The following is a 22005-nucleotide window of genomic DNA, read 5'->3' as shown; positions in this document are numbered from 1 at the left end:
GCGCATGCGCACTTTTAGGCATATATCTGATGAGCTACGGTTTCAGACCGTTATTGAAGCTCATCTTTCTCACCGCGGTTCTTTCAAAATTGCCGAGGGTCATAAGAGAAAAAGAGTCTATGAAGTGTATGACAAGAAAAGAAAGGCCTCAAAAGGGGGCTGTGTATCCCAGAATGCTTTGCGCGGAGAGCTTTCCTCACAAAGCATTGTGTTATTTGCTGTCCCAGCGGCCCGCTGTCGCTACCCGACAGCGGCGACTAATAACAAAGATGGTGCAGGCACCGCACTGCGGAGGAGGAATCACGTGACCAACGGAGCAAAAAGCAGTGATCATCTGTCCGAACGGTCAGTTAACTGAGTTTGCTATAAAGTCCACTATATAGTCCCCGCTCTACATATTGATTTAGGGAGTAGGGCAGACATTCGGACACAGTAAGCTTGTATGAGCTATGAGAACAGCAACCTTTAAACAGAGCGTGCATGAGGAGAAACCGGCTTGTGCACGCTCTTGCACGCATTTAATAGGCGTTCCCTCTCCGTAGCGGGTACAGGGTTGTGCATGTGCATTCTTTTTTTAATGGAGAGGGCGGTTCTTTTAAAAAATTTGCGAAACTCCTCTACAATACCTTTAACTCTAACAAAAGGAAATAAGCTTTGATTATACTGTTATTTGTTGGATTTAGAAACAGCCAGACATGATTGAAGTTTCCAAGATGTTGAAGCCTCTATAGCTAAAACCACATTAGTCAATATTAATTTAGAATAAGTTATTTAGTAATTAAAACCATGTGTGGGAATTTTAATTTGGTTAGATTTTGTTTTCATGTTTATAATAATAGAAAACGTTGGCTGTGGTTTAAATTGTGAATCGGAATTATTTTTAGGTTAGATAAAAACTAAGTGTATGCTGATCTGACAGAGCAGCAGCCGCAGGTCTAAAAGTGCAGCTGCTGCAAGTCAGGTTTCTGTTCTAATCTTGTTTGGACACTATTAATAATTATTTATCTCCATCTGAAGCAGCTTTTAATTCTTCTGGTGTGATTCATGGTCTTAGCAGCTGAGGTTTGGTGTGTCTCTTTCACCTCCACATACAAGGATGCAAAATATTTCATCCAGAATCAGAAAAAGAGACTAGATATTTATTTTTTAAAGATTTCTTTTCTTTTTTTTTTAAACTTGGGTTAATTTACAAGAACTGAATGAAATAAAATACAATGGGTAGTTTGTCATTCCTGAGTTGCCATTTCATTTACTTTACATCTAGAAGATAATCAAAGATTCATCAGGCAGAATAGCAGTTTTACCCCAGATCTTCTTTATCTTATGCTCCTGTTTTAAATTGCAATGACTTCCTCCTTAGCTAAACAGTTTAAGAATGAAAAGAAAAGCTGTTTGTGCAAACATCTGCACAAGTCTGATGTCACTCTTCTCACGTCATGGTGTGCTGCAGGAGCAGCTGCAGGGCGCCATCTAGAGGCTAGAAGGGACCCTGATGAAGTCACTGCTCATCTGTCAATTGGTGCTCTGTGTTTTCTGTAAATCATCGATGCATTCAGGGACTGCAGCGGTTCTCCACCAGAGACTCATTACTGGATTCCAAATATATTTTAAAACTAAACAGTGGGTGTGACAATCTCTGGAAACCTTATGAGAAAACATCGTACAAAAGGATCAAACCTGAAAACTTTTATTGTTCTGAAAATCACAAAGAAGATGCTTTAACTGTTAACAATTTAAACAGATGTTTATCCTCCATCACTTAAAAATCCCACCTTTAATACTGTGCAAAGGTTTTTAAATGTTATTTTCTTGCTCTAAAATCAGCAGCTAATCTATGATTAGTAAAGAAAGACACTAGTGGCGCTTAAATGTTGTTTTCATTGGTCTGCTTTAACTTTTTTGGTCTCATGAAAGTCCCAGCAGAATTTATGCATGATACCATTTTCAGCGCGCCCCACTTCCTGAGTGGAAGAAAAACTAATGAAAAGGGCCGACTTAATGAGCAGCTTAAATAGACACGTAAAGCACTGAGAAGGGCGACAGCTACACAGCATTATAATTGTTAGGGGTAACATTTTTAACAATATTTAAAGGAATAGTGCAGTCATATTCAGAAGTCAAACTTCTAAAAGTACTTTCAATATAAAATTATTACATACTGTTCAATAAATAAGTGTTTTTATTTAATAATAATAAATAATTTTCATGTGAATGTGCTTTACTGAAGGCATCCATGTTTGTCAAAGAACACTACTGCCACCCACTGGTTTGTGACGTCACGGTGCGGTATCGGCTGTTGATCAAGTCCCACTGCTGTATCTGGTGTTTGTGACAACGCGCTATTATCCAAGTCATCTTGAAAACATTCTTCTTCCAAATGTTGGCTACATATTACGCGTTTTTTCTCTGGCCAGAAGTTTGATGGCAAATCCTCCCTCTTCAAGTTGGCTATCCAACTTGAGGATCATGAATCGGAAAGGTGAAATAACTAATTTATTTTCACTTTTACCCGATGCCCCATGCACTTGGGCATTGTCAGTTTCACTATAGCTGTGGTGAATTTCAATGTTGAAGTCCTCTGGAAATCTTAAATAATTGTTGTTGATTGCAGATGTGTCTAGTAGTTCCCATTGATTTTGCTTTTAAGTGATGAGAGTGGCGCTAGGCTTACTGCACTGTGACGTCACTGCTGGAAGATGTCAGTAGTTAGATGTTACTATATTTGGGCAAAAATGGCCGCTTCTGGACTTGGTGATCGCGATGAAAGTTATTTTTTAATTTTTTTACTGATTAAAGCTAAACACATTAAATCACCGCAAACATATTAGTTTTAAGTATAGATAATTAAGCCATTAAGCCATTAATTATTCCTTGCTGACCGAACCTTTGCTTTAAAAGAAAAAGAAAGAGAAACAAATTGTTCAGGAAAATACAAAATAAGTGTAATTTTTTTTTTCTGCTATAATGTAATGTTGAGAGGGTTTTTATCATGCCCAAACTAGATTATTCTGAATTTTGATCAAATCTATAGAACATTTTAAAGGAGAAACATTAATATTCTCAATAAAGTTATGGATGGATGGATGCATGGATGGACGGACGGACGGATGGACGGATGGATGGACGGACGGACGGACGGATGGACGGATGGATGGATGTATGTATGTATGTATGTTGGTCTGGTTCTAATAAGGTCTCTGTTTAAATGGACTCTCATTGCTAATTTACCAATTAAATGCTGATAGACAGTTCGAAAGAACATTTTTCCACATTATTATAATTTTTTCCCACATTTATCTAAAACTTTATAATACCTCGGTCAGATTTCAGGGTTTTATAGACTGCAAAAGGAACCCATCACTAGAAATCCATATTTTCCTCCTGCTTTAGAGTCCATTCGGGTATTTAGGCTTTATCTTTTTAGAAATACAGAGCATGAGACGTGATAGCAAAGTTGATTTCTGTCAGTATTTTATATTCAAAAAGGCTGCAATATAATATACTTTTGGGTCTGAATGTCTTCTGAGGAAAGGTTCGGCTGGTTTATAAAAGCCCAGAAAACCTGGAGGACAATGGACTGAGACTCATCAAGGAAGTTAGGAGGAAGGTCTGGCTGCTCTGACGGAAAATATGAAAAACCCATCTGGATTAAATCTTTTGCACAGTAGAAATCCTAAATCCTATAAATCCTAATCCCTGTTAATAAAATTAAACACCCCCATATTTCATCAGGTTGAGAACCGCTGCTCCACAGCTTTGCGTTCTTGCTCACTGCAGCACTTGAACTCTGGCGGTTCAGCTCAGACTGTCGTGTTCATCACTTCATGTTGTTGTTTTTCAGTGCAGGACGCTGACGAGTCGTTACGGTTTTTCATCGTTCAAACTTTGCTCTTTTTATTTACAATCTGCTGCATGGGACTCAGTTTAACTAATTTGTCAGACTGATTTCCGCATATTTATACACAAACAGCAGAACTTCTTGTACATACATGTCTTCATTTGATATGTTTAACCATATGTAGCTTATTAACTGTAAAAATGTAGGAACTATGTATGTTTTTACCTGTTTTTCTCCACATCACTTCTAATAAACCTTTTGCCTTGTTACCAAACTACTGCCTAACAGATATCCGGCTTGATTTCTGTTTACAAATAAAACATTATATTAAGTGCCCTGGGAACTTCCATGCAAAAAAGCCAATAACCTTTTTAGATTCAAATGCCTCAAATGTAAAAATTTGGATGGAAAACATAATCAGTAATTGTATAAATAAAGCTTTGAGGTTTCCTGTGTGAAAAGTTTTTAAATTAACATGTCAGAATCACTTAAAATTATTATTATTTTCTACAACAAGGTAAAAGAGGTAAAATAATGTAGTTATTCTCAATTTCTAGTTTTAGTAAATGTTAAGTCCAATATGAATCAATAATTTTTGTTTTTTATAACTATCTACATGTTTAGATATTTTTATTTATTTATTTTCAGGGGTTTTATTTTTTTTTTTTTTTATTATAAATAAAATGACCTTTATCTCTGATTTCTGCCCATCTAAAACATTTATCCTGCTAATCCTGCTAGAGATTCAGTGTTTTTTTTAGAACTAATGGTGGGTGGATCTGATTGGCTGTTGGTGTGAGGTGGGCGGGGCCTGGTGTGTTGATGCAGTCAGAGTAAATCATGGCTCAGAGGGATGCAGCAGCAGCGATGGTTCTCAGTCTGACTCAGGAGTATCTGCAGATCCCCGTGGTGACTCGGACGTACACGACAGCCTGCGTCCTCACCACCGCCGCTGTGGTAAGACTCACCAGAACCAACTCAGAACCTTATTAACTCATGCTGTTCTAAGTTCTTCTTTATTAGAACCAAACTAATAATTGATCTGTGTTTGTTGTTTGATTCTAATCAAAATTCACCTTAAGCAGTAGGGATATAATCAGTGAAAGATGAGGATGACCAGAACTACACTTAACTTATTTATTTCAGCAACTTCAAGTTATCAGCCCGTTCCAGCTGTACTTCAACCCAGAGCTCATCATCAGCAGATACCAGGTACACAACCCTTGGATTCATTCTCACCAAGGGTTCAGCTTTGTGATGAAAGTTGGTGGAGACACTTAAAGGGCTGATGGACTTTCAGTTACACGACACAAACGCTTTCAATAGGGTTTGTATTTTCCAAAAATGAGCTTAAACATATATTTATTGAATGCTTTCCTATTGTTTAGACCAGAGCTCTTCAACGTTTTCCAGGCTAAGGACCCCAAACTGATGGCAAAATGGAGCGGGGACCACCTACTTATATATATTGTATGAAATTGTGATATAACAAACTGGTCCTATAGCCGCTCTATTACAGATAGATTCATATAATGAAAGTAATTTCTCCCTGGGATTATTAAAGTATTTCTGATTCTGATTCCTGGTTGATGGGACAGGTGTTGTGAATGAAACGGTGCCTAGCCTGAAAGAGCTCCTGTGTGTCGCTGAATGTGTGCATTGATGACTGAAAGACATCTTCTGCCTTTGCATTCATGTTAATGTGGATTTAAAGACATTTCAATTGCAGGGGGGAATATAAAAAAAATAAATAAATCTAATCAACTAAAACTTTCACGACCGCATGCAATACCACTGTGGACCCCCTAGGGGTTGCGTACCTCCTGTTGTAGACCTCCAGTTTAGAACACAAAAGAATAAAAATACACTGATATTTATATTTACAGGTAGTTAGACATTAATGTATAGAAAAGAGGATGAATAACAGCCGATTCCGATGCCAACAGCAATATATCATGCCTCCCTAGTATGGAGACAATTTCCGTTTCAATCATCTATCAATCCATCCAGAAAAATGTGGATGGAGTGATGGATTTTCTCCCTTTCAGCTACATCAGTGATTATCCTCCTTGAAAAGCAGCAAAATCAAATTTAGAAAATTTTCCCACAAATTGTTGAGAGCCAAAGTCTATGTATTGAAATTATTGGTAGGGTCTGTCCCCTGCAGGCCAAAGTTGGGACATGTCCACACCAGTCCTTCATAAAGATACGCCTTTGGTTCTCACTCTTACTGTGTTCTGTTTTTCAGATATGGCGTCTGATCACCAGCTTCCTCTTCTTTGGCTCTCTTGGATTCGGTTTTCTATTCAACATCATCTTCCTGTATCTTTTTCTGTTGGGATTTTAAAAACAATGTTTGTTATGATCCGTGCAGAAAAGCTGCAGCAGAATCCTTAACTGAGGTCAGCTATCGGTACTGCCGCATGCTGGAGGAGGACAGTTTCCGAGGAAGAACGGCAGACTTCGTCTTTATGTTCCTGTTTGGAGGAATCTTCATAACTGTATCCTTTAAGGTTCTAAGAGCAAAGATGTGATTTCGGTTTAGATTCAAACATGTTTGGAGGTTTACAGTTGGAACTAAAATGTTAGAAAATAATTCAGGTATAAGGTTTAATTAAAAATGAGAGAAGCTACGCTCTATCAGGTCAACTAAGTCCCAAGGGGAGGAAAAATGTGTATTACTCATTAATTAAATTTTAACATAACTTAGGCTGCATGTTGGGTTTATTAGCTCTGTTGCCTTGCAGGGAGAAGGTCCTGAAACATGAAGGTTGGATTAATTGGCATTTATAAATCGCTGCACGGTGATCTTCAGCCTAACGAAAGGCAAAACTGGTTCAGACAGTTAATTGATGGATGGATAAACCATAACTTTTAAGTTTTTTTGTAAATAAATAAGTACTCCCCATGAATCAACACTTTTAGCAAATGTTTTTCCATCTAATTTCACATCACCCTGGAGAGATTCTGGTCCATTCTTCTCTCCATTATAATTCACAGATGTTTGTTTCTTGCTCAGGTCTGGACTTTAGCTAGGCCCCTGCAGCAATTTGATCCTTTTTTCCCCCCCTATTAACGTTTAGATTAGCTGTTGTGTTTGGCATCCATGCCTTTTTGCACAGAGAGGTTCATCGTGGGGTCAGTAGGTGCATTTCCACTGCAGGAACACTTTCAGGATCATAGGGTATTTTTATACAGAATTTTTTCTCCCTAATGGATTTATCTACCAGCACTAAACCAGGTAAAACAATGGGTAAAATATTCTTTGACGGCTTTCTCCTTCAGCTCTTGTGGAATTAGATTTTCACGTAGAATTTGCCCTGATATCTCAATGTTTTGTAAGACAGTTCTCATGTAAATACAAGTTGAACTCAAAACTAAAATCCTGAAATGATGCTCCCTCAGTTGCTAACCTTTCATCTGATGTATTGAATTGGACCTTTTAAGGAGCTCAGACTAGATAATGTCCAGATTCATGCAACAAACATGCTGATAAACATCTAGTATGTTTGTTCTGAGGAGTTTCTACGAGTTAAAAACAGGCACCAACAGCATAGTGCACACACCGTTCATCTTTTTATAAAAATGCTTAGCAGTTTGGAGGCAGAAACTTTTGTTCACATTCCAGTTTAATGATGGAGATCTGGGTCTGTTTAGCTCAGACGCCGCTTTCAAACGGACGCACTAGAGCTTTATAGTAGTTTCTACAGTCGTGTTATGTTTCATGGGTAGTTTTAAATGATGGTGTGTGAAGATGGTTTCTGCTGAAATAACCAGGACCATAAACCCGTGGTGACATATGAGTTTAGTGTCAGCTTTAATGAGTCCATCACTTCCTTAAGTAGATTTACATTCAGGAGGAAGAAACACATTAGCTGTAGTTTCACTGTGTGGCCAAATACGGATAATTAGTACCTTTTTTTTTTCAAAATGTTTCATAAGTAAATGTAACTTAGTGATACTACCCACCTCTGCAGTTAAATCCTAGTATCTGTCAGGTTTTCTTCATCCTAGATCAGCGTCGCTCAGTGGTGTAGTTAGTAGTACTAGTTTGTAGCATAGGTTCTCTCTGAGTATTACAGGTTCCCAACATGACAAAAACATGGCTGTTACATTAATCCAGGGGTGTACAACGTTTCTAATCCAAAAAGCCATTTTACCATGAGCCCAGGTCAATAGAAGATCAGTGAGAGACTCAAATATTGCATGACCTTTAGAAAAACACATTTCATTTTAGATAAATATCTGCAACAGGAAACTGTTGCTTTTTTAAACTGTTTATTTGTATTTTTTATTTATTTAAAAAAAGAAAAAAAAGACAAAACATGACATTTCATAAATAAGAATCACTGATTTTGGATTTTTGTTCTATTGGATATTATTTTATGCAGAAAATGCATAGATTTCAAGCTAATGACAAGAGGTGTAGATTTAACAACACATTTCTCATTAATGTTATTCTGTGGTGAAAATTTAATTAAAATGTTCTCTTAAAAATCTACTGCAGCTTATAAGACTGGTATTCAAGCAGCTTGTCTCTAATTCCTGCTTCTTTCCTTCAATGTATTATTTGAAATTAGGTCAACGGTTCTTTAGATGAATTAGAAGATGATAAAATACTGATTTATGAATAAGTGCAGAAAATGATAAATATGTTAGGATGTCTGTATTTGTGGAGAGAAAAAGGCTGCAGTGATGCACCTCACACATTTTTCTCTGTAAATACTAAACTGTTCAAAACAAATGATCTAAGTTTTGCTTTTCACGCATTTAAAACACTTTATAACATCAGGAGATAATTATTCATAACTAGACATTTATGGTTTCTTCTAAAACCTTGACATCAAGGCTCTGGAAGAAACTTCTCTCAAAAATAAAACCTGATTGTTGGGACAGAGGTGGCCAGTCAGAGACAGCAGGTCACATCAGGACAAGAGGAAATGAAAATTAACTTGTCCTGATGGGAGAAACAGAAGTCTAAACACTGGATCCACGGTTCAGCATCACATTGCCTGGATATTTATTCCCAGTCCAGACTTGAGTCCTTTAACCTTCATTGTTTCACTCTTTTTAGTCTCATGGGTGAAAGTTTAGAGCATGTTTCTGAAATGTGAGAAGAATCCCAGAGGATCTCATCAGTCTGGCTTTAGACCTGATTCCCAAAAACAGAAGTACAAATTCAGATCTAAAGAATGAATTACATAAAGAAAGAAATGAAAAAATCCCTTTATTTAATCTAGATTATCTGTGCATAGTATAACAGTAAAGGTTGTTCTTTCATAAATTAGATTTATTTGAATTTAACCTGCAAGTCTCCAGCTGCTGGGTCTGTTTGCCGACTTAATCTTCCTCGGCCAGGCCTTCATCGTCATGCTGGTCTACGTCTGGAGTAAAAGGAACCCGCTCATACCTGTAAACTTCTTCGGCCTGCTGAGCTTCCAGGCTCCGTTCCTCCCCTGGGCGCTGATGGGATGTTCGCTGCTGCTGGGAAACTCTGTTGCCGCCGACCTCCTGGGTCTGAAACCTTCATCCCCACCAGTCTGGTCCTTTCAGTTTCCCAGATCTGAGTTCAAGTGTTTGAAATGAACGGGGGATTTTTCTATTTTTTTAAATTCCCTCAGGAATCGCCGTCGGACACGTGTATTACTTCTTAGAGGACGTGTTTCCAAACCGGCCGGGAGGAAGACAGCTGCTGACGACACCAGAACTGCTGTGAGAATCTCAGTATATCTTTGCAACAAATTCAGACATGTTTATTATTCATCCTTAAAGCTCAAAATAAATGTGGAAACGGTCCTCAGCAGCTCTTGAACAGGGAAGATATTTCAGAAACAGGTCAAGTATCAGGGTGAGAGTTTTTCTCTACACTTTACCGTGTGTTTTGCCTCCGACTTCCATTTCGACTTAATTTTAAAAAAACCATATACTACTTTTGTGCCTGAACATAAAGCGTAGCACCAAGTAGGAACACATATATGTGTCTGAGGTCGTGCTTCTCGACCTAAAAAAGGATGGATTGAAATTAGAGACCCGTTTAGATGATTGCACTTTTTTTAATAAAACATGAATTAAAACAGGGACCTTAGCAGCAGGTAATGAGCTGATTAATTTATTGATTGTTGCACAAAAAATGCTATTAAGGCGATTCAAAAAAGCTTAAGATCCTGGTGCTGACCTTTAGAGCCTTTCACGGCCAGGCTCCCTCCTGCATTAGAGACTTAATGTGTCCTTATACCACCAGGGGAGATTGCTCCTTTCGGGCGGTTGCGCCGGCGCTCTGGAATGATCCTCCGCTTTCTTTGCGCTTACTTGATTCTGTTGATGTTTTAGAGAGTGAACTGAAAACCTATTTAAGGAAGCATTTTAATTCCAGTAGATTAAGGGTTGTTTTATGACGTCTTTTGTGACTGTAAATGTATTTTATGTGTAATTTAATTTTGCGAAGCACTTTTTAAAAGGTGCTAAATAAACATTACTATTAGAGAACTTTTGTCTAAGCTGTAAAAGAGTTTATAAAATGGGCTTAACTTTAACTTTCAAAGTAAAATGGGAAAAGGAATTGATTATCGCTCAAATAGGTGTAGAGAATGTGGATGAATGTTTTTTTTTTTTTTTTTCATAATTTTTCTATTGAAAAAGCTTCCTGATGGGAAGCGAATCTTTACCAACATAGTGAGAAAACTGCACTATAGATCTAAAAGCTCATTGTTGTTTCTCTCTCTCTCACAGACGGGTCATGTTTGATGGACCTGAAGGACGCGACCATCACCTCCTCCAGGAGGAGCAGCAGGAAAGAAGAGATCTGTAGCAGGTTTAGGAGCAACACAGCTAAGAACTCTGGAGCTGCTAAAATCAGGAGCAAACTGCTTTCTGAAAGGAGCTGCAAAGGCTGGAAAAAGCTCAGACTCATCTATAAAATAACAAAAAGTTCCAGGTTAAAAAAGTTCCAGACTTTCTTTCTTTGGGACATTTTTATAAAGCGTGCATCAAATACTTTTCAAAAAAAAAAAAAAAAAAAAAAAAAAAATATATATATATATATATATATATATATATATATATATATTTTTTTTTTTTTTTTTTTACTTCTCACACGGTTTGTCTCATTGCATTAAACTTCTATGTATTTTATGTGAGCACAAAGCAGATCAAGTGGACAGAAACGAGCATCATCAAAGAAACAAACAAAATGTGTTTAAAGGTGAATGCAGAATTAAGGAGGAACATCTGACAACCAGAGACTGAACATAAAGAGGGACCAGAAGCCTCTGCAGCCTCACGAGAGCCGACAGCCTTGAAAACCACACAGCTCTGTCTGCAGACTCTGCACTTTCACCCGCTGCCTTTGTGGCCCCCCTCTCTACCAACAAAATGGAAACTGCTTAGCACAACAACAACAAGACAGAAACACGCCTCAGTGGGACTCGGCTGATGAAACATGGGTCAGGACTTTGTTTAGAGCAGGGCGGGGTTTGGATTCACAAGCTGGAAGCTCCTGTGAAAATTCCCCTGAAACTACAATGCTTTAATAGATGCATCCTATTTGGACCAAATGGTTAATTTGCCTTCCCAGCATGCAGCTTAGGTTGAAGCAAACACACTCAGGGAACGCTGAGTGGAAAGCCTGCGCTCCAAAGCAGCTGCTGCTATGTTTGGCAGTGAGGGTTGGAACCAAGTCCTGCTAGAAGATGAAATCAGCATCTCCATGAAGCTCATCAGCAGAAGTACTTCAATTTTACTTATAAAATACATTAAAACAGTTGAACCAAAGCACAGAACAACAGTTTAAACCAAGAGAAATTATTAAATAGAAAAAAAGCTGCTCAAGGCTCAAACAGAAACATGAGGCAGAAGCTTTAGAGAAAAATGGATGGAGATCATTAAAAAGACCCAACAGGTGAGATTTGACTGATCGCAGCATAGAGTTTCAATAATCCTGTTAAGTTTGGATAAAATTTATTATTTTAAAAATACATTTAGAATAGACTGGTTTCAGTTTAGTAACCTCATGTAACTGAAAGATGCTTTTTATGGAGAACAGTGCTGAGCTGTTTATTAAACCTGGAGACTTATCTCTGGTAATAAAATTATCTCTGCTTTCTGGTCATGAAAGCTCAGAATTCACAGCCATCTGTGGTTTTAGGCCTTCAGGACACTTAAGGTAGAATATTTGTAGGAGAAATCTCAAACAATCATGCATTACAGTGAAAGGTGATGCTATGATTTATAAAAGTTGATCAAAAATTAAGATGCAATAAAAAGAAAAAGTTAAGAATTAAACCTCATGGAACTCCATAGGAGTAAAGTGGTTAGATGCACTTTGCTCAATTTAACTTTTATGTTTCACCTTTGATTCATTTTTTAAGCAACTGAAATGCAAACCTTACTTTTATTTAATTTATTAAAGAGGACTTTGGACCCATTGAGCAACAGCTCCATGCTTTAATTCACGGTACATGCTCAAAACAAGTTTATGCCTCAAATTCCTTGTTTTTCATAATCCTCCCAACGCCAGTTATCACGTTTTCTTCCTTTCACTTAACTCTATATAGATACACCTGGATAGAACAAATTACGGAAACCAGCTTCTACAGCATCAACCTTGAATAGCCAACCCTCTTTAAGGATGTCAGATGTTCTGGGTATCTGTCCAATCAGCAATCTTCTCAAGGGTTTTTATAGTCTGACAGATCAGAGGCTCAGGAACCTTCTGTAGATGTTACCAAAGCAATAACTGTGTGCCATCTTGAGTTTGTATTATATAACTTTTTCACAATACTCTTAATTTTCTGACGATTTTAAGTTTTTATCTGTAAGGAAAAATTATCTAAATTGCAAGAAAGGCTTTAAATATTTCACTATACCTGTAATAATCATAAGTTTTACTCTGAAATGAAACGAACAAATAAACTTAAGAGATTCAATTTTTATATTTCTTTAGATGCTTCCATCTAAATTTCTGTGACGCGAACATCTGACTGAAAAAAAAAACTAACAAAAAACAGGAGTAGACTGTAAATATTTTTCAGATTTTTGTTTTTATTTTGTAAGAATTATTAAAATGTACAAAAGACAACAAATACAACAAAACAATATATTATCTGAGTCGGGTGTGTCTTGTCTCCCTCTGTGGTTGGGTAGAGAGTCAGTGGTCAAAAAGAGCAGCTTCTCCAGGCAGAGGGGGGAGGGGCATGAAGGAGGTGGGAGGGTGTCTTTCTTCTTCTAAGGGTCTTCAACAAACAGATTTAAAATGAAAAGTAAACGGCAAGCCGCAGACAGAATCCAGCCGAGCGAAGAACACGTCCAGACGCCAGGGAGGGAAAATCTCTGCTGCTGGCGAACTGAACCGCATGGTCCTACCTCAACTGTATGAGTAACGTGTCTGTAGGGGGCGCTGCTGCCTCGGGGTTTACCACGCAGGTGCTGTATTCGCCAGACGCCTCATTCGTCTGTGGGAAAAAGGCAGGAAGAGTGAAAAATGGGGCTTTGCCATACAAACAATTAAAGACCAAACTGTTTGATTCTAAACAGCTAAGCAAAGTTTTAGTTCCTCTAATCTAATCAGGTAGGTTTTATTTAAAATGCTCCATGTGAAATATATAGAACACAGTATTCATCCTCCAGCACTCACCCTTGTTGTCAACGATGAAGATGACGAAATCATTTCATAACAATAACGAAAACTGACATGGATGATGAGTAAAACATGACTAGTCACAGGTTTGAGCTTTAGTCAAGGAGACGAGACTAAATAAAAAATAGCAGGTCGTCGGTCAGACTTTTAAACTGCATCATTGTGCTGTAATCAGCTAAGCAATATAATCCGTGCTGCTGCGTCTTCATTGATCTGTCGCCCACCTGCCGTACAGCGCTACACGTTCTGCAGAAGCACAGATGGATCACGGCAGCAGCGACAGGTTCTGAGAAAATAATGGTCCCGTACTACGCGCTCAACTCTGAAAAACTGCTCTAATCTTCCATCTGTTCTTGTACAGAAATGCGTCTTTGCAAGTCTAGCTCCAAGTCTGTGCTTCATGCTCCACTCTGATGGTTCGCTCTCAGCACTATGGCTCTTCTATCTCTACTTAATAAACTATGTAGCTGATCATCCTCTGCCATGCGTAAAAAATCCCTTTGTCTAACTATCAAGATTTTATTTTATCTATCTCAAAAGAGGTAATAATAAACATGCTTTAAGGAATCCCTAAATTATATCCAAATAAGTATTTGATGGCGTATTGTTTATTTTGGGATAAAGAGCCAGATGGGAAGGTACATTGATCAATAAATATTTCTCTCTCATTGTTCTAATTTCTATCAATTTAAATATGATTTAAATGTTTCCTTGTATTGTCATTAAAACATTTTCTATGTTTTCTTTGAATATTTAAACTTTTTATTTAACATATTAATTTAATTTAGGTCTTGATTGTCATGGCAGTAAAAGGCAATTATATAGTTTCTCTCTGTATTTTTTTAAATATCAAAACCCGGTGAATTTAAATCTATTTTGACCCCTGAGCAGTGGTCACTAAGGGGCAAATTCTCAGAAATGAAGCCAAAATGTTCAAAGTAGAAAGAAAAATGTTTTTGTTCTTTGCTTTTTTTAGAGCAATGAAGATTTTATGGATCTGTGTGTAATACATAATTCATGGCAGATCAGGAAGTGTTTGCTTTTGGATGGAAACCTTGTATGTCTAAAACCATTCCTTTATTCTACATTTTGTTAGCTTGTCTGTCTGCTATATTAACCAATATGATGTGTTGAACTAGATCGGCTATTTTCACAACTTTTGTGAGACACTTTTATAAAGTAGGCCAATAATTCATAAAAAAAAAGTTTAATTGAACTCTATAAATCAAAGTTTTCTGCTAACAGCAATGATGACCTGGAAGGCAGCATTCTATAACCAGCTGTTGTAGTATCTAGGCTAGAGCTGTCAGTCTGATAAATAATCTGGTGGTTATTCCAACTTGTAAAGGTTACCTTTTTTTTTTTTTTTGCAACATAAAGCTGACTAAAACTAGACTAAAACCTTTTTGAGTTTTAGTTGACTAAAATAAGGATTGTCCTTAAAACTAAGACTAATAACAGTTTTTGTCCTGAAGACTAAATCTAAGATGGCTGTCAAAAACAACAGCGGCCTCACCTCGTGTTTCTGTCCTGGTCTCTGATCTTCTTCTCCATCTCTGCATCGGTCAGGGTCTCCAGCAGGGGGCACCACTGGTCAGCATCACCCGTGTTCCTGATGGCGATCTCCACAGTAGGGAGGGGGTTCTCGCTGCAAAACAACACATCTTTCAGTTTGGGAACTTTTCAAATGGAGGACTAGTTAACCGCAGGAACTTAAACCAACTTAAATCAACTTAAACCAGTATCATGAGAAACAACATTACAGCATGACTGTGAGCTCATGGCTACCAAGTTAAGTTAAAAATAAAAACATGTTCAGCTCCTCTTTGCTCCGTTTGTACCGACAGTAAAAAAAAAAAAAACAGTCCAGAAATGTTTTTCCACTTTGTCGTCCAGCTGGGACACAGATTCCAGTGTTTCCTCATCCCTGGTCCCAGGCAAAATGAGGGGATGCCTTTCACCTAGACACCCTTCAGAGCAAACAAGATTCTGTTGGCTCTGAAGGAGTCAGATTCAGATCCGTCTAATCTGGAGATGTTTGGACTCATTCTATAAAATTATTAATTAAGTTCATAATATACTGACTCAAACTACACCAAGTACATTGATAATGTCTGCCGACTCAAAGAGGTCTGACTGTAGAACATCTCTTCACCCAGATCTGCTACCTGAAGGCGTATGTCCTCTGGTGCCAGCTCAGCTGACCCCGGATGCTGTAGGCGATGGTGGTGACGAACTCTCCGCCCAGTCCGAGTTCAGAGCACAGCTTCAGGGCAAACTTCTCTGGAGAGTTCTCCCTCTCAGACATGTCCCATTCAAACTGGTCCACCAGAGAGATGTTCCCCACATGGATGTTCAGCTGGAAAACGATTAAACATAACAAATAAATAAATAAACATCTTAGCATTCAAGATGCTCAGGGACGGCGGTGCAAGGTGTCACCTTGATGATCACCCTCTGGTCCGTCTGGTCCTCCAAGAGGCTGTCTGTGGGGTAGGACTCGATCTGCTGTCGGATGGCGGAGGCGATGGCAGGGACAAAAGCCAGCGGGTTCAGATCCAGGTCGTCGCACAGGATCTCAGCAAACATCTCTGGCGTCATGAGCTTCTCTGAACATTACAGAAAAACAAAGAACTCTTCTTTAATTCTCTGCTTTAAATAAATTGAATTACTGGGAAGAAGAACTGGTGATGGTGAGGAGCTACCGTTCATATTCCAGGTGAAGGCATCTCTCAGCTTCTGGCCCTCGATCTCCATGTCCAGACGGATTGGGACAAGAACTTCTGGCTGAGTGGCGTTTTCGTGGATCACCGCAGGATCGTGGTCATCAAAGCTGTGGGGGAGGGAGACACAGAACACGGTTCATTATATTTAACCAAATGCTTAAAAGCATGAGAAAATATGCTTTTAGAAAATGAAAAAGAGCAACACCTAGATAACTCATATCTCAGAAACCACAATGAAACCCATTATGCAAAGATCAGCTTCAAGCAAATTCATTTTAAATATTATGAGATAAACATAAAAATGACTTATGTTTGATCCTTAAATCATAGGAGTTACAGCGCCTCCTGCTGGAGGTATATAGAAAGATTTAAAGGTGGAGAATTGTTCAGCCTCCTCCCAGCAGAGGGCACCTCACCATAGGGGGAAGGTCCTCTTCTTGTCCCGGCCCAGTCGGCTGCGGTTGATGGTGGTGGAGCAGGGCACTGCGTCCAGGTGGTGGGAACTGTTGGGCAGCGTGGGAACCCACTGACTGTTCCTCTTTGCTTTCTGTTCCCTGGTGGTTAAAGATCAGAACCAAACAATCATTTCCCAATGTCACAGAAAAAGAAAAACTGTAGGTTCAGTAAAACCACTGTACCAGCTGTCTCTTAACTAGAACTGTTTTTACCTAGAAGATTTTAGATCTTATAAGTAGACGTTAAAATTGAATTCAACTATGGTGCAATAGGACAATTTAAGAACTTAATGAAGCAGAAAAATATGCATTCTTTAATAATAAACCCATCTGTATGTTAAAAATAATACTTTCAATGCAGAGTTATTCTCTAAATTTGTTCTTCCAGAGTTCAAACGGAGGTACCTGAGGTAGGCGGGAGGCTCTGTGCTGATAGACACAGCTTTATACTTCTCATCGTTCCCTTCAAGGATCTCCTCAACCTCTGAGGCCTTCAGAAGCGTAACACTGGTGGCCAGCTGAGTGTAGCCATGATCTAAAAGACAAGACAACGCATTTAATAAAATTACATTAAAAAAAATTTTAATAGAATTCCAAATTTATTGTTATTATTTTATTTATATTGAACAATATTTATATTTGGAATGAAACAAAATAAAAAGATAAGCTCAGATCTTCAGAGCTGTCCATGACTCAGTGCTGCCCTCTACTGACCATGTGATGATTCCACAATTTTCTTCCGCTCTTCCACTGTTGCCAGTTTTCTCCATAAGGAAGGATACCGTTTATAGAGAGAGCCTCTGAACATGCGCAGGTAGTTCCCCACCTACCAAAATCAGAACAAGCAAAAAGGATAAGCATAAAAAAAAAAACAGCAGCAAAATAAAAAAATATCTCAAATAGTTCTTGTTTATTTCAATGTTTTGTCAGAGGAATTTCTGTTCCCGGATAAATCAGGGAGATTTAATCTCCAAAATCTTAATATAAAGTTCCAGTAAAAGCTGTGCCTGACTGAAGCTCAGCTATCAGCTCCTATAAAATGCTTTGTAGGGATTCAGAGCTTCAAGAAACATATTATTCTTATGTGACAAAAGAAATCTGAGGTGTCTGTGTGTTCAAAATATCATCAATCTGTCAGAAAACCCAATAATAATACAATAATTGATAGCTAGAAGACAGGCTGGCTTGTGAGTAGAATATCTTCCCAGTGTCTTCCAACTTATTCTGTGATTTCTTCATTATTGGGTTAAAATCATGTTTGATGCAAAAGACGAAGCTTGTTACTTCATAGCTTACCAAATTCAAACACTCGACAGCCAAGAACCAAGTAAGTGTTTAAATCAGTGAACAACTTGATGCTCTTAACTTCATCCCAACAAATAAAGGTTTAGCATTTCCATAGTCAAATGTAGTGCACCGGTAAACAACTTTTAGCACAAATCTGCTAAACGGTTCTACAGTTGTTGAGTTGTAAATGTAGAAGTTTCTAAAACAGCAGAGGCAGATACAGGTGAGGATGGACATGTGCATGGGCAGATGGATCAATGGACACAGAGCTGGATTCATGCATGAATGAAGAGACAATAAAGAGGCAACTTAAAAATGTGGGAATTAGAAGTCAGGAATGACTTCTTATTAACTCCACTTCAATAACATTAGAAGTAAGACACCATAACAGTGTCTTTTTAAATAAAAGATACCACTGATAGAAGCACAGCCCTGTCTTTTGAACAAAGTCATTAATTCCCAATTTTCACTACTTTCATAAAATATATTTTCTGATTCAATTTATTTAATCAGGACTAAGTAAAATAAAAAAAAAACTACTATGGTAAATCATTGTTAATTTTAAAAGCCCCCTTATAGATAGATAGATAGATAGATAGATAGATAGATAGATAGATAGATAGATAGATAGATAGATAGATAGATAGATAGATAGATAGATAGATAGATAGATAGATAGATAGATAGATAGATAGATAGATAGATAGATAGATAGATAGATAGATAGATAGATAGATAGGCAGCAAAGTGGCAGGGTTTGCAGCAGTGTTGCCCTGCAGGTGGAAGGTCTCAGGCTTGGTTCCTGGCTGTAGCTCTTTCTGCATCGAGTTTGCATGTTCTCCCTCTGATTGCATAGGTTCTCTCCGGGTACTCCAGCTCACACAGTCCAAAAAATATAACTATGATGACTCTTGGTGTGAATCAGAGTATGTTGTGCCGGGATTTATGCTGCATTTCCCCATAGACTGTGACCCTAACGGATAGATGCATTTTAAAGGTTCCCACTTCTGAAGAAGAAAGTTGGTTGTAATATACAAATATTAAATTTAACATATTCACACTTGGAATATTACACAAAATTACCAGGTACTAAAATGTGCCAATGTCTACAAATTGTAATATCCTGGAAGCAAATAGAAATCGTGAATTTAAAAAACATGGCTATACATATAAAAAGTCAGCCTTACTCAACATTTGAATTGTACGAGAAATAATCCAACGACTTGCACTACATATATCCTAAAATTAGCGCTTTGTTGGAAGAAGTCAGCTTAGCTTGTATGCTAACATACAAAAAATGGCGTGATTTCACAAAGAGAACCCCAGTTTTTAATTAATCAGAAGGCGGGTTTTATCCCAGACTTCATATCTAGGTAACATCATATCGACCAGCATCTCCTGTCTTCGCTCTCTTCTCATATAATCAATGAATGAACCTTCGCGAGCGGCATTCCCTATAGTTGGCCTCGAGCATACGGCTAGGCTAACAGCTAGCGGCTAATAGGCCGATTCTACCCAACATAAAGCGCCATATCCGCGGTGGAGTTATAAGGACGATAAATATACTGACCTCGGAACCAATCATGTAAAATTCTCCATCCTCTTCGAGCTGAAACTTGACCGGTTTTTGACCAAACGTTTTGCTTAGCGCCATAGTGACATGGAATAACAAAGATCAGAGGTACTGCGCAAGCGCAAACAACTGGCCGATTTCTTCTTCTTCTCTGATTTAAATGGCGGTTAACAAACCACATTTGGAGCATTACTGACACCAACCACGGGGTGTCTGAATATGGAGAAGCAAGCCAAAAGGAAACAATAAAAATATATTCTTAATTATCCTAGATACAGTCACACATCTAAACAATTTTATAGTATGTTATAAAATTATTTAATTTTTGCCTACTAAACTCCCTTTTTGTATATTTTCTATTTCCCACAGTTACACATTACATGCGTTGTTTTATCCTAATGTTTGTCTGTTATGTATATTGCTGTGTTCAGTCAGGACTCCTGAGCAGTAGATTAATCATTATCTTCTCTGTATTCTATTTCTTATAGTACTTCATCCAACCTTCCTTTATATTCTATAGAACTGTCTCCCTTGATATCTTCTTCCAAATGTTCTATAATGTTCTCTAACTTTAAGCTCTATTGTGCTATATGAGCCTATATAGTTGTCCCTTTAATTTCTTGACGTCTACCCTTTTCCTTTTCTTTTTTTAGGTTTAATATATTTATTGGATGTTTTGCTTCTGGAAAAAAAATACATAAATAAAAATAAGGAGAAAGACAGGAAATAAAACTGTATCCTCTTTGAAATGAGTGACATATAGTGGCCTAAATCTGTAGCAGATATTACAGTATAATGCAGAATCTGAAATAATGATGGCCGTCTGCTTTTCTTTGGAGTCTCCCAGCTATTATATCTGCAGGTTTTCTTCAGGCTTTTTTATCGCAGCTGATCTATTGTAATATTCTATTTATTTGTTTCAACACAAAGGGCTTTAATTGTGTTCAGCTTTTCCTGAATTTAAAAGTGTTAAACCATTCATCTTGTTTTAAGAGGTAATTTCTTATTTCAAGTTTTTTCAACTTTACGCCATAGACTTAATAAAAAAAAAATATTGTAAAGTGAAATTATCTAATCTCAGACTAAATTATTTCTTTTATTTTGAGCGGCTTTTTGCTCAGATGCATTTGCTATCTTCTTTTAAAATGTCTATTTTTTGAAGGGTAGATTAAGCAATATTGTAAATGACACTATGCTTAATTTATTCATATTAAAGCAAACTATATTCTGCAGTTGTTTTAAATCTCTCTCAAGCCTGAGAATTTAGGGGTCTGTTTGGTAGGTGTTGCAGGATTCCTGACCCTTCTGCAATACCTCCATGACCCACTAAGTCCCAACCACCATGTTGAAGAAAATAAATAGATGAAATATGATTTTACACTTTTGTATTCTGTATGGTGCAGATTTGAATACGTTACTATAACTTTACAAATGACACTGAAACTCTCTCTTAAATATAACCAGGCAGAATTTAAACCTGGGTAAATGCATATAAGAAAAACACTGAAAAACAAATTCCTGCTTTCAATGATATTAGAATTAATTACTGTAATGGTCTCTTCACATGTCTACCTAAAAAGTGGATCCTACTGCTGCCTGCGTCCTCACTAGCACTAAGAAGGTAGAGCACATCTGCCCGGTTCTCAGGTCCTCCCACTGGTTCTCTGTATCTCAGATAACAGGCTCAGCTCCAAAATATATAATAGACTTGTCTATTATTAACTACTCTGACCTCTCAGATCTTCTGGCTTTAATCTACTCTACATACCCAAAGAATAAAAAAACATTAAGCAGTTTTTAGTTCTTCTGCTCCACTTATCTGGAGCAACCTACCTGAACGCTGAATCTCCCAGGTTCATATAAATATACGATCAAAACCTATTTTGGAAAAGAGTTGCCATTGCATGTTTTATTTAACTTGTTAATTGAATCATATTTGGCAGTGCCAAACGAATTTCCTTTATCATGTCTCTGCAATGTACTTCCTGTGGGTTTTCCTATTTAAATTACTCAAAACCCTGTTGCGTCATCTTACACTGCTGCATATTTTTAATGAGTTAACCATTTGTGTTCAATATAGATTAGGGTTGGGCTATTTTGCCAAAACTTTTTTTTTTTTATGCAACAAACAAGTATACACGTTTGGCTTTATGGTTTTGCCCTCCGGACTCAGTGCAGGAGGTTGGAAACAAAAGAATCCGAAGTAAATTCACATCTCTGTTGGATAATATTTCCCACCCCATTCATGAAGCTGTTGCTGAACTGGAGAGCTCCTTCAGTGACAGACTGCTAAATGCACTAGGGAGCATCATCACAGATGCTTCTTCCCAGCAGCTGGAAGACTCTAGAACCACCACTGTTCCCTATAACCTGAAGTTGTTAGATTCATGCTGATTTTTACAGTGTCTGCCTTAATTAAATAACATGCTGCTGTCATTTTGCACATCTCTGATGTTGCTATTTTCAAATATCCATTACTATAAAAATGTCCA

At 37.7% G+C, this 22005-nt stretch overlaps 2 protein-coding genes across 4 annotated transcripts; one reads left to right on the top strand and one right to left on the bottom strand.

Moving 5' to 3' along the window:
- The first annotated feature begins 4580 nt into the window (after positions 1-4580).
- LOC119797457 (derlin-2-like) lies at positions 4581-10756 on the top strand. 2 transcript variants are annotated; one of them, XM_038306527.1, is made up of 7 exons: positions 4587-4795; positions 4985-5050; positions 6087-6160; positions 6246-6339; positions 9158-9353; positions 9460-9550; positions 10568-10756. In XM_038306527.1, the coding sequence occupies exons 1-7, from the start codon at positions 4679-4681 to the stop codon at positions 10644-10646; spliced, it is 717 nt and encodes a 238-aa protein (XP_038162455.1). In that variant the 5' UTR covers positions 4587-4678; the 3' UTR covers positions 10647-10756. The 2 variants fall into 2 exon arrangements, with proteins under 2 accessions (XP_038162456.1, XP_038162455.1); XM_038306528.1 differs by lacking the exon at positions 4985-5050 and having other exon boundaries at positions 4581-4795.
- A 2101-nt stretch (positions 10757-12857) lies between these two features.
- On the bottom strand, positions 12858-19667 carry smarcb1a (SWI/SNF related, matrix associated, actin dependent regulator of chromatin, subfamily b, member 1a). Of its 2 annotated transcripts, XM_038306526.1 has the most exons (10): positions 19511-19667; positions 17368-17479; positions 17059-17188; positions 16615-16752; positions 16178-16305; positions 15915-16081; positions 15641-15831; positions 14989-15120; positions 13199-13287; positions 12858-13068 (listed from the first exon to the last, which is right to left on the bottom strand). In XM_038306526.1, the coding sequence occupies exons 1-9, from the start codon at positions 19592-19594 to the stop codon at positions 13248-13250; spliced, it is 1122 nt and encodes a 373-aa protein (XP_038162454.1). In that variant the 5' UTR covers positions 19595-19667; the 3' UTR covers positions 12858-13068; positions 13199-13247. The 2 variants fall into 2 exon arrangements, with proteins under 2 accessions (XP_038162454.1, XP_038162453.1); XM_038306525.1 differs by having other exon boundaries at positions 12869-13287.
- Between the last annotated feature and the right edge of the window lie 2338 nt (positions 19668-22005).

The sequence above is a fragment of the Cyprinodon tularosa genome, unplaced genomic scaffold (assembly GCF_016077235.1).
Source record: "Cyprinodon tularosa strain WSP-4 unplaced genomic scaffold, ASM1607723v1 ctg583, whole genome shotgun sequence".
Classification (NCBI taxonomy): domain Eukaryota; kingdom Metazoa; phylum Chordata; class Actinopteri; order Cyprinodontiformes; family Cyprinodontidae; genus Cyprinodon; species Cyprinodon tularosa.
This window is presented reverse-complemented; position numbering and strand designations above follow the sequence as displayed.

What these genes read in the sequence shown, in the direction of transcription:
- LOC119797457 (XM_038306527.1), top strand. Translation starts at nt 4,679, where the DNA reads ATGGCTCAGAGGGATGCAGCAGCAGCGATGGTTCTCAGTCTGACTCAG. An exon ending in TCATCATCAGCAGATACCAG is followed by an intron (nt 5,051 to 6,086) that starts GTACACAACCCT and finishes TCTGTTTTTCAG; the next exon opens with ATATGGCGTCTGATCACCAG. An exon ending in CTATTCAACATCATCTTCCT is followed by an intron (nt 6,161 to 6,245) that starts GTATCTTTTTCT and finishes AACTGAGGTCAG; the next exon opens with CTATCGGTACTGCCGCATGC.
- smarcb1a (XM_038306526.1), bottom strand. Translation starts at nt 19,594, where the DNA reads ATGGCGCTAAGCAAAACGTTTGGTCAAAAACCGGTCAAGTTTCAGCTC. An exon ending in AATTGTGGAATCATCACATG is followed by an intron (nt 17,189 to 17,367) that starts GTCAGTAGAGGG and finishes CTTGTCTTTTAG; the next exon opens with ATCATGGCTACACTCAGCTG. An exon ending in GACCAGGACAGAAACACGAG is followed by an intron (nt 13,288 to 14,988) that starts GTGAGGCCGCTG and finishes TTTTTCCCACAG; the next exon opens with ACGAATGAGGCGTCTGGCGA.